General features: G+C 33.0%; 2 protein-coding genes across 3 annotated transcripts in view; one reads left to right on the top strand and one right to left on the bottom strand.

The window, feature by feature from the left end:
* Positions 1-13,985, top strand: part of LOC130640945 (5'-3' exoribonuclease 1-like) — a 39,534-nt gene that overhangs the window by 7,366 nt on the left and 18,183 nt on the right. The gene's annotated exons all lie outside the window — the stretch shown is intronic.
* Positions 6,201-12,942, bottom strand: LOC130640949 (endoglycoceramidase-like). Of its 2 annotated transcripts, none has more exons than XM_057447569.1 (4): positions 12,575-12,932; positions 10,541-10,723; positions 9,849-10,128; positions 6,201-7,083 (listed from the first exon to the last, which is right to left on the bottom strand). In XM_057447569.1, the coding sequence occupies exons 1-4, from the start codon at positions 12,831-12,833 to the stop codon at positions 6,318-6,320; spliced, it is 1,488 nt and encodes a 495-aa protein (XP_057303552.1). In that variant the 5' UTR covers positions 12,834-12,932; the 3' UTR covers positions 6,201-6,317. The 2 variants fall into 2 exon arrangements, with proteins under 2 accessions (XP_057303552.1, XP_057303553.1); XM_057447570.1 differs by lacking the exon at positions 6,201-7,083 and adding an exon at positions 7,211-9,308 and having other exon boundaries at positions 12,575-12,942.

The following is a 13,985-nucleotide window of genomic DNA, read 5'->3' as shown; positions in this document are numbered from 1 at the left end:
TTTCATTGGCGCAGAAAATCCATGCTGATTTACAAAATAATAAACAAAACAGACAGCTCTTAGCACGAACATATAAACGATATCGTTTTCCCGATTTTAGCATTAATGATTTCCTGACGCCTTGTGTTAAAAGGTACACAATGAAAAGAATGAGCATAAACTTCTGACAGACGTTTTTGTGTAATAATGACAAAACCTTCCTGTTTATATAGACTGCAGACTAATAATTTTTTATGCAACGACAAGTTTTATACAAAACGAAAATTAAATGTTTACATTTCCGTAAAGCAGAAAATAAGTTCTTAATTTAAGTTTAATATCTCAAGACAGCAGAATATTTGCAAAAAATAAATAAATAAAATAAATAAATAGATAAATGAATAAATAAGAAATAAATAAATATAATTGGTGAAACTGCATCTTCAAGACACAAGCACGGTTTTGATAAGGAGGCTTGGGACCGAACTTATTTGAGGTCTAGACAACGTAATATTTTGTTCGTCTAGACCACGCGTAAATTTTTTTATCTTCTCCAAAATAATCATAATTTCCACATTTTTCAAAATATAAAGTGTTTGGTAGATTTAGCAAATGCCTAATATTTTTATTCCAAAAACTGGACAATGCGTAAATGTTTTCGTTATAACATTCTATTTTTTATTTTTTACAAGCAGGGACTCAATGATCATCGATAAAAATTTAATGTTCCGTTGCTACTATGACAACATATATTTATTATTCTGACGTCAGTAATCATAGAAAAATGGAGTCGTTTCAACACCACTTCAAATAGAACCGTCTGATTAGGATTAATCCGACTTCCAAAATAAAATATGTTCAGCCGCCTCTCACTAAGATTTACGTCGACACAAACACTTTTTTAAGTCAGGATAAATAAATCTTAAGCCACTTTTAAGTTTTATAGTCTTGTTACATTTCCCTGGATTAAAATGCCTGTCTAAACCTGATAATATTTCTGTCAACATTACGGCGCCTATTTTAATTTGCGTTTCTCGTAGTTACAGAACTTTGTATAAAGGAAGTCGAAAATAAAAATATGGATTGGTTTATCGTAAAGCCTATCTATATGGAGTGGTTCATCGTCGTAAAGCCTATCTTCCACTTCAGAAAAAAATTTCGCGGAAAGGGAACAACAAGAAGAACAAACGATTTAAAATGAAAACCTGAGGAAAAAGATGAACTCGTAAAGACGATTGAGCTCAAATAAGTTCGGTCCCAAGCCTCCTTGTCAAACCCGTGCTTGTGTCTTAAAGATGCAGTTTAACCAATTATATTTATTTCTTATTTATTTATTTGTCTATTTATTTATTTGTTTATTTTATTTATTTTTTACAAATATTCTGTCAACGGGAGCAACAACAAAATATCTTTCAACCGACCTCGACAACCGACCTCGACAACAGACCTCGACAACCGACCTCAACAACCGACCTCGGCAACCGACCTCGACAACCGACGGTGGTGACAAGTACGGAAAAACGACAAAGTATATTCAATTTAAAACAGCTGTGCACTAGAACACAGATGGCATAAATTGTCCATGCTTTGAAGGTCAGGCTTTGAGGATGTAATAAAATAGTCAAATCAATTAGACTGTATGTTGGAATAAAAGATTCCATGGAAGAGTTGCAGCCTAGGGCTAATACATTTTCGCGCCCAACCTCTTGAAGGTGACTCACTGGTTGACGTTACCGGCGTCCACTGTCCAACTAAAATTCAATAGTAATTGTTCTTAGAGACAATAAATGCATAATGAACGACATTTAATTGCGTTTGCAAGATAAGCGAGATAAGCAATCTATGACAAGCATGTATTTCTTATTGTCTATTGATCTTTTCATCGTTTCTTGGACGCTTGTGAAGCAATTGACGTCACTATTCGCATCAATAGACGTTTATAAGAAAAAATGATTTCTCCTGTCACGTCTCCTGTAAAATTTATTTGTTTGTCCGTTTTTTATTTTTCTTGTCAATGTGCCAAATACTAAGGATTATTTTAAAAAAGGAGAAAACATGCAGATTTTGAGCAGCCATGTTTGTTGTATCGCTAACAAGTTTTGTAACTTTTCACTCTCGCTCTTAGAGCGTTACTATTCCTACCACCGCGAAAAACAAAAACAAATTGGGAAAAAAAAGGAGATTGAGATTTGATATTCTCAAAGAAAACTTAGTTAACTAAACCTCTTATCTCTTTTCGAGATAACCCAGGAAAACTAGATAAAGAACATTGCTAACTGTTTGATGGTGGCTTCGATCAAAAATAAGCCAGCTTCAAATCTATTGTCAATCCAACCTCGTTCCCAGGATTTCTTTTTGCTTTTTGATATTAGGACAGAAAAGCCATGAAGCCCTCTTCCTTAAAGCACCTTCCCTACATAAAAAGAACACTTGGGATAAACTCTCTTATAGTTATCTTTTTTATGAACATTACGTCAAGGCGTCAACCTTACAACAATTTTTAAAAAAGGATTTTATTATCCAGACTCTACCTTAGTAGTTAAGCTAACTTAATTGCTAAATCAAGACGTCCGATTAGGTCTCCTTTTAGTGTCTGGAAAAAGGTCCGTTGTCGCAGTATTGGAAACAAATGCGCTTAAATTTTTTATATGGAACCATCGTCATTGCCAATGGCAACCTCTTAGTGCCGTGATACTTTTAATAGTGAAAACTTTTGAAACTAATTCCTGCTTGCATGAAGTAAAGCACAGAGGATAAAAGATATAGACATTAAAGTTTGTGTCTTTTAAAATCATTGATAACTATCCTTGTAATAATAAGATTAAAGGTCTTATCTTCATCGACGTGTGGGATTTTTTATGAAGTGTTCAATCAGATTTATAACGTAATACTAATAAATTTTTTAAACCTCCTTGGTATGACTACAATTCACTTTTTCGTCCTTCCCCTCCTTCGCGCCATTTTCACACGGTTGAGTTAAAACAAAATCAATTCTAACCATCAATCATAAACACTGTACAGATCTCGTCCCCTGGAGTTCTTGCCTTTTTAACTTTAACATCAGGCAACACATCCTGATTACGAGGATGACACTGTACATCAAACTTTGATAAGTCTATAAAATGTTCTTCTCACACATACAACTTTGTTCCCGGGCTTCTTATGCTATTTACATCGCAAAAAATCTGGGACAAAGTGGTTGCCTAACATAAATATTTTTCTATTTTTCGATAAAAACGATATTACCTTCTGATCTACCTTGTACTCTGTCAAATAGATATGTGAAGTCTTTCTTCAAAAATGATACATAGTAGCCTTTAAAACGATATAAATTAAGATTTCGTGAAATGTTAGCACTTGCTAACTTCGCAAAAATAATCTATCGGAGCAGGCTTGGTTTCCACTTATAGTTTAATGACGAATTTTAAGGTGGCAAAAATATGGGTGGGTAAAAACATTGGACCACAATTTTTTTACGAACACCACAAAATAAATTTGATACTTTCCATCTGGGAAATAAACTGTATACCAAAATTAACAAATTTTTGTGCATATATCAAATTTGCAAAAGATCAGAAATTTCAAAGGATTATTCAGAAGTAATTTATTTTTTAAGATTTTTAGGAGGCGTGAAATCCTGAATTTGCACTGACTGATTTTTAGTGTTGTTAGCTTACCCTTTGTTCACCTGACTATACCATTTTTTCCAAGTCAAAAACGATTCATGACACACAACATTTCGTAGGCCTCGACGATGTTTTAGCAAGATGAAATATCAAAATGATTAAAAATAAGGACTAGTGTAAATTGAGGACGACGAATATTTTGGCGGACAAAGGTTTGGAGCTGTTTCATCACAAACTCGACCCCAACACGGGGGAGAACCAAAAAAGGGGATTGGGTTCTAAACGTTTATTTATTTTAACTTGTCAATCATTTATTTTTAAGCTTTATAAATTTTTTTTCTCCGGTCGGTCGACTGTTCTAACATGTAATACGTCAAAAATGCTTGTCAAATGCCAAAAATACATGATGGTATTAAAGTGTTAATAAATGTTATTGTAAGTTAAAAATTTTGGTCCAACATTTAAAATTTCGTCGTTTTTGTTTTTAAGGTGGCAATACAATAATTAAACTATTTTTTGATCTAATGGATATTTCTTCTTGAAACTTTGTCACAGAGTTTAACTACTAAAATAAATATCTCAAAGAGAAAAACAATTCAAAAAAATTAATTATGCATATAATTAATGAGGAAAAAGTATGAAAAACCAATAAAAGCGTGGCAAAAATAACTAAAGAAATAATTGAGTAAACGTTTTGAAACTCTCTCTAAATATCAAGAATACATTGAAGAATTGACTGAACCTCTAACATGTTTCAATGTTTATGCCATTTTTGAATTACAGCCGCCATCTTTGTGCGGAAATACTGAGTCTAATTTTTATAACTTTGAAAAATTTTAGATGAAGAACAGTGAAAGGTAGTTGGAACATTAGAGGTTCAGTCAATGCAGCTCAATGAGTTGATGCTACCCTGAAAATTTTAAGTCAATCCGCCAAGCGGTTCTAAAGTTATCTTTGACGGGAGTGAAAAAAGACACGTTTTGGGAAAATTAACCGTAAAAAATAACTGTAAAAATTGTAAAATTTGATTTAAAACTTTCCAGTACGATACTTTTCACCACCCTCAGTCTCCAAATCATTGTCCTCAAAACCCTTCTTAATGCTTTTAAGTTTCTCCTCTTTTTTCTTCTTTCTTTAGTTTTGAATCTGAATGATAGATGCGCCGTCTCATTAAACGCACAATACCGTGACGAGTGAAATATCCTACTTTCATGTTTAATCGTTTCATTACGTTAATAATACCGTGTCCACCGTCACTATATCGTAAGACAGCACCCGCAACAGCAATATCAACTACTTCCTTTCCTGCCACAGAGGTCTAGTGCAACGTTTCTAGATTAACTGATTCAGTGCCTCGTTAACAATTTGTCTGACCATGAAAGCAACGCTTCAGAAGCTCGTCTGCCCCAAAATCAACATGAGAAAAGATTGGATTCAGGACTTCTACTACTGCAGGAGGAATATTGATACTGGGCTTATAGCTAGCTCTATTCTCCTCTGTCTTCCAATACTTGCACCAAGTTGTGTTTGGGTCTCTTGGACAATACGTATGTCTTTGCGTAGAGTTATCGTTAGCGGAAAAATGGTGAATGTAGCAGCACTTGACTTCTTCATTCCATACAGCTGCCCAGTATTGGATCGGACGCTCATTCCATAATAATTTTGAAGGCTGTTAATAACCTTTTCCGTTAATCTTCCTCTGCCTGTTAATAGTTTACCATCTGAAAGTTTTATACCTTTTCTTGATCTTGATCGCAATCGACTGTTTTTGTTTTCCATTTTTACTGTCTTCTTGTTAGACTTGTAGTTGGTTGTTGTTTTCCGTTATAAGTGGTTGCGAAGCATGGGGTAACTGAACATTTGATATATTTACAACGTGTTTGCCTGATATTGGGCCAATAATAAAAAAATTGATATGTAGTCTGATTTTTTTACCTAAAACAGCGCACAATGTTTAAAAAACATCTACTTGTCTACACGCCTTTTATTTCAGAATATGACTTATAAGAATATCAGTCTGGGATTTCAAGTTAAAAACAATAGATCTATTGTTTAGAACAATAGATCTATTGTTTAGAACAATAGGGGAGCAAGAATAATAACCAGTCTGGTTAGGACTTTGATATTCTTATAAAGAAAGTATCTATTTAATTATAGCCGTATTTTATTGAAATGGTTGCCAAATAGTAACCTTGTGCTAAGAATACACGAAATAACGATGTATGAGGTACGTACGACAAGTGATAATTTGAGGACCGGAATATATTGGATGGCTAAACCTTTTCTGGTTCAAAAAAAAATATTGAGAACTTTCGGTTTTTAACGGGCTAATAACTAGTTTCTATATATAACTCAAAGAATTGATTTTATGCTTTTTGTTAAACATAACATAAAAACAAGGCTTTGCGTGATTTTCAACACAACATAATCACATAAGTAAAGTCATGAAGTCATTTTTTGATATTTTGTCAAAAATGGGTGGTATTTTTTTTAAAAAAAGAAGTGCACCTTAATTATGTTTCAATAACACCAATTTATTTGCCAGCAAAAAAAATTGAGAGCGAATAAGGAGGAGGAGGAATAATTGAGCAAACATACTTGCACATGTAAAATATTTTGATACAAAAAATAATTATTTAAAAATTAGTTATTTCTATATATTATATGTTTAAAAACTTAAAAAACACATTTCTCTCACATAAAATCTGATAATTATTGAAAAGCGTTGAGCTGAAAGCTGACCTCAGTACCAGGTGTCAAAATTTCGTCATGATCAAGATAAAACAAAAATCCATTGCTGCTCAACGTGACTGTCACGTGATCATATGGTGTCAAAGTCACGTTATAACCGTTGGGATAATGTAATTTTTTATTGAAATAAATTTCAGTGCGTCTACTTTCACAGACTGATGAGATTTCATAAGTTAAAACGAAATTTTTCGTTTCCTGATCGAATTTGTAATTCTTTGTGAATCCAGCAACCGCTTGCGGATAGGTTCTACTTGTGTTTTGAACGACGATTTCTCCGGGCGCGCCCGAATGGTTGGTTTCGTTTGTGCAGGCTAAATGTTGTTTAATACAACCGTACGGTTTGTACATCCATCCGTGCCAACTTTGTTTATGCTGGTCGCAGAGATCAAACATTTTGTACATACTTTGAAAATCTTTTCCAACTGTGTACATCTCACTTAAAAATCCTCCACATTTTAATCGTTTCAAATCTTCCATTCGAGCAGCAAAACTTAAAGTTTTCGAAAAATCTGGAGGTTCATAGTAATGATAACTTAAAACGCTACGATTCTGGTATTTTGCACCACCCGGTACTTTTGTGAAACCAACAGCAAAGAAATCCCAGGTCACACCTTCAAAGAAAATGGAATGTAGCTCATCAACTTCTCGTATAGCTTTCTGCAGAACGTCGTAAGCTGGCTGAAGATTCAGTCTATCCGCTACACCGGGAACCAGAAGCAACGGGTTTCTAGAAAGATATTTAACATTCAGTAGTGCTGTAAAAATTACTTTGAAAAAGTCATCGCAAAATAAAATTTCAGATTTTGTGCGGAATTAAAATACGTGAGTATGCTTCGAAAAGAGAACAAGTAGAATAACTGATAATTTATGTATTTGCTTCAGATTTATATTAATATTTGCATCATAATAAAATTAAGATATCAAATAATCTGTCTGTTTATAGGGCGGCCTCCACTCACCAAACTCTCGTATGCGCGAAGTGTTTAGTCTGCGTGCACGTAATTCTTAGCGAAGACTGTGAAACTATAAATATGTAAGAACAACAACAAATATCTTTTTGAGACGTCATTTTGAAAACAATTGTGCAACTGTTCGCTTGCGATTAGTTTTAAATCTTCTGGTTACGTCATTTAGGGCTCGCGAATAGTAGGTTTTCGTGTACTACAGACTGAATTGCGCAACGAGTGGAGGTTGGTTTTATGAAAGGACAACATTTTAATCAAGTTAAAAAATTTCATAAAATCCAAACTGAATAATAAATTAGTAAAAAATAAGATTAAAAATAATCTAAAAAAATAGCTAAAATATTTAATAATAATAATAATTTCAATATCCAAAATTCTGTAAAATCGTTAAAAATTTTACACTATAAATACCTTACCACAAGAAATATTTCAGGTGCCAATTCGAACAAAAGAGAGGGTGAGAAAAAGTTGGGGAAATATAGCAGGAGAAAAATCCAGTCATTTGCAAAATATTTAGCTACTTAGCTTCTTTCTCTTGGTTTTCGAATTAGTCGTTTTTCCCGATTAACATGTCAAGTTCGCGATAACAGTTAAATTAAAAATAAACTTTTCCTGTAAAACAACTCCAAAAATTTTTACAATTACAAACGCTAATGGACAAGCTTTTTCCCAAATAAGTAGCAATTTTATCACCTTTAAAAAATTAGAAAAATAATCGATAAAAAGGAAAATAGCGGAAGATATTACTTAAAAAAAATAAAGAAAGTACGACTTAGATAAAAAAAATTTTGGAAAAAAAAAGTAGAGGAGGGGAAAGATAGGTAGAAAATTTTATTTCTAAGAGAAAATTTAGTTACATTTTCCAACGTATGCCACGAGAAGAGCACAAAATACTCCCAAACTTTATGTTGTTTCGGACGCAGGCTTAACCTTGATTAATAATATTGAGTTGTTAAAGTTCCTAGATCATCGTGTCATATGTATGAGACTAAAATTTGGAAAACAATTCTCTATTGCTTAAAAAACAAACAAGTAAACAAACAAAAAAACAAAATGTATAAAAATCTGTTTTATACTGTCAATCAATGTCAATCTAATCAATGTCAATCTAATAATACGCATACACTAGTAGAACGTGAGTGCTGCGCATAACAAGGGAGAAGGATAATGATTTAGGTTAACAATGGAGGAGGGTTATGATTTAGGTTAACAATGGAGGAGGGTTATGATTTAGGTAGCTACCAGTTGGAACGAAACACGTAACCCATGTGGCAAAGAATCGCTATGATCCAAATAAATCAAAAATCTATTTTTACTGTAACTGACGTGAAGTTGAGTACTCGGTGAATAAGATATCCGATAACCATTCGGATAATGTAGCTTTTTGTTGAAGTATATTATCGTGCGACGGCTGTGACAAGATAAAGTTGTCGTATATACCAACTCAAAAGACTTACTTTCTTGATTAAATGAGTAGCTTTCCGTGTTACCTGCTACAGCTTGTGGATAAGTGCGGGACAAGTTCGCTAAAACAATATTCTTTGTGAATTTATTATGAGACAGATTAGAGTTAGGTTTTAAGTTCTGTGTGGTGTCGCCATAATACTCCCAACCATGCCAGCTTTGCTTGTACTTGTCGCATAAAGCAAATATTTTATACATGTCAGTGAAATCGTTCCCAACGGTTAATGATTCAGTCAGAAATCCTCCACATTTTAATCGTTTCAAATCTTCCATTCGAGCAGCAAAACTTAAAGTTTTCGAAAAATCTGGAGGTTCATAGTAATGGTAACTTAAAACGCTACGATTTTGGTATTCTGCACCACCAAGTACTTTTGTGAAACCAACAGCAAAGAAATCCCAAGTCACACCTTCAAAGAAGATGGAATGTAGCTCATCAACTTCTCGTATGGCTTTCTGCAGAACGTCGTAAGCTGGCTGGAGATTAAGTTTATCCGCTACACCGGGAACTAACAATAATGGATTCCTGTATATAAAACAATGACGTAACAATGCCTGTTCTCGAGCAACTATGATTGGATGGGTACAAACTGTGTGACTCTGTCAAATCAAAATCACATACTTCGTAAAATATACTTACATCGGAAATTAAAATGGAAATATAAGTTTTCTACTAAATAAATTCCAATCTAGCCCGGCGCTGTAAAAACTGTGGCGCAAAAAATAAATACTAAAGTGGAAATAGTGAGCTGTGTCTTATCTTTAGCATATGCTTTCAGTACACTCCAGTTAATTTGAACGATTGAATTAAGTGGTAGATTATATAAGGGTTAAGGCAAAAGCGCAACACAGTTGTCCTAACTGATGAAACAACATATAAACTACCAACATAATGCAAAAATGACGTCATTGTGTGGACAACACCAAACATAATAAATTATATTAAACAAACCAGATAGAAATTAGGCAAGTTTTTTTTGACACGGAAACTTGATTTAGAATAAAAGATACGCTATCAAATAAAAAACAATGGACAGGTTAAATTAACTACAAAATATCTACTTACTTATAGATATCGCCACAGAAGGGTTCATTGATTAACTCGTAACCGATCACGCTATTATAACCTTTGAATCCCTTGGCAGTGTTCTTCCAAAACATGGCCCACTCATCAAGAAGTCCATCCACATTACTGTACAAACTTTGAAAAGCTTTACACGCAGCTTCTGTGAAATAATAGTTTCCCCATGGAAATTTTTGACAATCTTCAGGATATGGATATCCAGTACTTGGGTTTATTTTAAACGGTTCTGTTGTAAATGGATATGGGAAAGGTTTTGCGTCTCCTAAATAATAAAGGAGAAAATACCTTAAGGGAAGGAAATTTTTGCAGGGAGAAATTATTGCAAAACTTATTGTGATTTTGGCCCATTTTTATAAAACTAAGTTATTTTTTTTTAAATACCATTTAACCACAAACAAATTTTTGACAACAATTAGTAAAACGCTGATCTTTAAAATAATTATATTTCAAGTGAAAATCATTTTACCTGACATTGATTTCGGTACTTTATGTTGTACAAAAACATTTTTTATTTTTGTCACTTTCAAAAATATTTAAAAGGCGAACATATATAACATTTTTTATTTACATAAAGCACTGCAAACCAATCCAATTTACTGAATTAAGCTTTTTACATGTACCCCTTAGTTTGTAAGACTTCTTTTTTAAGTACAAGCACAAATATACATGCATACCTGTGTTTACAATCCAGTCAGGCATCCCCTCAACACAAAACTTTGGTGAAAATACATCTTGATGCATGTCAAGTAATGTGTAAATACCATACTTAGCAGCCGTTTCAACTATGCTTTGGATAACTTGAAGATATGTCTCGTTATATTGACCTCTTTTGGGAACGTAACCTGGTAACATCATTCCTAAAAAGCAGTACTAAATATCAGTAAAATAACAATAATTACTAACAATAAAGAAGTTGGCCTATCAATTAAGGGTGTATTCCAGTAAGGAAGAGCAAGAAGGGAACTCTGACCCAGTCATGATAAGAACTATTAATGCACATTGATATTTTCTATGTAGTTCTCATACGATTATTGTGAATTTATCCCAGTTTAGCACTTGAAATGCTTTTTGTGGTATATATATATATATAATAATATTATTATTTCTGTAAGGATCCGCTTATTTATGCAAATTCTACCCTTCCACTACATTTAGTAAAACTGTCACTGATGTTAAAAATGAAAATGTGGAAAATTAACCTAATATTTCTCTCAATTTTACTAAAGTTTTCTACCTCTTTCATCTTTCCACCCTCTGTTTTTTTTCAAAATTAGAGTGCACTCAGCTAATTTTGTTAGTTTCACAACCTTTATTTGTGCCCAAGATATTGTTGAGAGTTCTTTTTGTTTGATAACTGAAAACAGTTTAAACTAATTTTGTGCAAATGTAACTCACAAATGAGATAAATTTGTTTTCCTTAAACAATGCATCAATATGTGATTATTTCAGTCTTAACCCTATTGCTATTGTAAAAAAAATTATAAGATATTTATGCTTCTGCAATTTTTAATTTTAATGCAAATTTTCTAGGTAATAACCATTGCTTAAGTTCAAGATTTGTTAGAAAACTTAAATCTAGACAGATGAAGAATTTAAAAGTCTATCATTGAGTCTATGATTCCACTACTACACTGCCACATTAAGCGCGTAGATGTAAAGACCATCAGAGTACATTATTGTGAACTAAAATGATGTGCAGGTTAAAAAGAAATAAAGCAAAAAATTGCTTCTGAAGTTCCTTTTAAAATACAATAGTAGGAATAATAATGTTGTATTATTGCACAAAGGTACGTACCACATGTGCGTGTGAGTAAACTTTTATTGGCTGCAGAGAAAACAATGTGCTTCTTAATAATAGTATTTAATCTTTTTTCTGATCTTTTCTCGAAAAATTTTAACATTAAAAACACAATGTTACAAAATGTAACTTTTTACAAAAGTTAAAAACAATACAGGGCTTTTCCTTCACACTTGTTCGGTATATTTTTTATCTGCTAAAATCATAACTTTAATTACATAAGCTAATTCACCATTATGAATGCACAGTTTTCAAAACAGCGTTGGCATGTCGTAAAAAAAGGTAAATTTTAATAAATAGTTTCTCTTTTTTTGGAGATACTACAAGAGAAGGAAACTCATAATTATTGAATTCTTTATTTACACCAGATATATTTTCAATATAGAAAAAGTTTTTTTGAGGTAAGAGATCCCTTTAAATCTATCGGTGAAAAATACGACAGATGTTACTGAGGGTAAGTTTGCTATAACATCATTGTCACTGCAAAAGAAATGGCTGCCATCGCAATTGTTACACGCACATCATATTCTTCTTTAAAGTGAAACATCTTTTAACACAATAATAACATTGTCTATATTATAATGCCCGTATACGTCTGTCCGTCCGTCTGTCTGTCACGCAAAATGGTAGCTTAGCTGCGCAGGTAGCGAGACGCAGGCAATGCGGTATAAAAAGGACGAGCAACGACTAGTGTGTCAAAAAATTGCATGAATATTTTCTTAATGGGAAACAGATCAATGGTTGCTTTACTTTAGAAAGATCTTAAAATGACCTCTATTTAAGACTGTGTCATCATTTTAATGCCATGTTGACTATAACACACACACACACACACACAAAACATATAAACATCAAAGATAAAGTGCTAGTTAGAAAACTAAAAAAAAAGCCTACTTGTAATTTAACTTACCTAAGCGTATAGAATTGAGTCCGAGTTCTTGTAAAATCTGCATATCTTTCTCAGAAAATGTGGTAGGACCAAAACCTGTTGTTTCTGGGTGAAATGGAGGGTGCTTTACCACAACATTTGTACCATGAAAAAAACGCTCTCTTCCTAGACTGTCAACAAGCATTTGCGTATCAGGATTAACAGAAATTAGAAGATTTGCTTCCTGTCCGCGTACAGGCAGGAGACATATCAGAAAGGGGAATAAAACTAAGAAGTTCATGTTTGTGCTATTTTTTGCAGCAAAAATACAACGCTTTGCTCTGCTGCAAACTGTCCTTTCTGCAAACAACGGAAAAATGTTTCGAAATCATTTTGTGATCTGCGCGTGATATTTGTTTTGACTTGGGGTGTGCGAGACAAAATTTCGAGAACTAGACGTCACAATTGGCAAGCGAGATCAAATCAATGGCGGCCATAAATGGCAGCGTTGATGTGGGGTGATACGATACAACACATTACATCATAACATCAGAGTGCTAGCTAAATATTTTTTTTTATCTAAAACACATTTTATTGTTTTAAATAAGTGAGCAATATGAATTATTGAAACTGATACATGAAACTATTTTTCTTTTATAAATGTGTTTTTTGTAGGGGAAACTCTAGCTAGCTAGCTAGCTAGCTAGCTAGAGCAGCACCTATAGCTTGCTATAAAATTTAAAAAATCACCTCAGTGCACAGTAGTGTCAGAGAAAGCAGATAGCTAGCCTGAAACCATATGGATAGTTAGTTGATACACTATAAATATACAATATGTATGATATATTTAGGCACTCACACATAACATCATTATAAGCCCTTTTTTGGCTCATGCATTTGCGTGGCAGGAAAAATGATGCTAGGATTTGGTGAAGAGAAGTCTTTTCCTGTGCATTTCTTCGCAGGGAAACATTGTTTAAAGTTTTAAACTATTATTGAGTGTAGATTTATGCCTTCTGATTTATTTCAATTCATTTAACGTCTTATAAATGCCTCTGAATACATCTACATAAAATATCTATAGATGAATTTCGTTGTTTATATTTTTAGCAGTAAGCTTTTTTGGCTCTCGTATTTGCATGGCAGGAAAAAAGATGGGCGTGTGCAAATGCCAGAGCCGAAAGAGCTTACTGCTAAAAATGTAAACATCGAAATTCATCTATAGATATTTTATGTAAATGTATTTACCTGTATTTTGTCAAGACAAGAATTAAAAAAAATTTTTTTTAATGTTTCGCCTATTCTTCTTTTTAACATTAGAAAAAGCTTGATTGAGCATGCAAACATTTTTATCTTTTCATCTTGACAGCTAGTTATTTTAATAATTCAAAACAAGCGAACAAATTTGTCCAAACATTTTTTTAGTGAGACAAATTATTATTATTTTCCTTCG

Source organism: Hydractinia symbiolongicarpus, chromosome 4 (assembly GCF_029227915.1).
Source record: "Hydractinia symbiolongicarpus strain clone_291-10 chromosome 4, HSymV2.1, whole genome shotgun sequence".
Lineage (NCBI taxonomy): Eukaryota > Metazoa > Cnidaria > Hydrozoa > Anthoathecata > Hydractiniidae > Hydractinia > Hydractinia symbiolongicarpus.
Note: the sequence above shows the minus strand (reverse complement) of the source record. Positions and strands in the feature narration are given on the sequence as shown.

What these genes read in the sequence shown, in the direction of transcription:
- LOC130640949 (XM_057447569.1), bottom strand. Translation starts at nt 12,833, where the DNA reads ATGAACTTCTTAGTTTTATTCCCCTTTCTGATATGTCTCCTGCCTGTA. An exon ending in ACTCAATTCTATACGCTTAG is followed by an intron (nt 10,724 to 12,574) that starts GTAAGTTAAATT and finishes ACTGCTTTTTAG; the next exon opens with GAATGATGTTACCAGGTTAC. An exon ending in TTCTGTGGCGATATCTATAA is followed by an intron (nt 7,084 to 9,848) that starts GTAAGTAGATAT and finishes ATATCTTTCTAG; the next exon opens with AAACCCGTTGCTTCTGGTTC.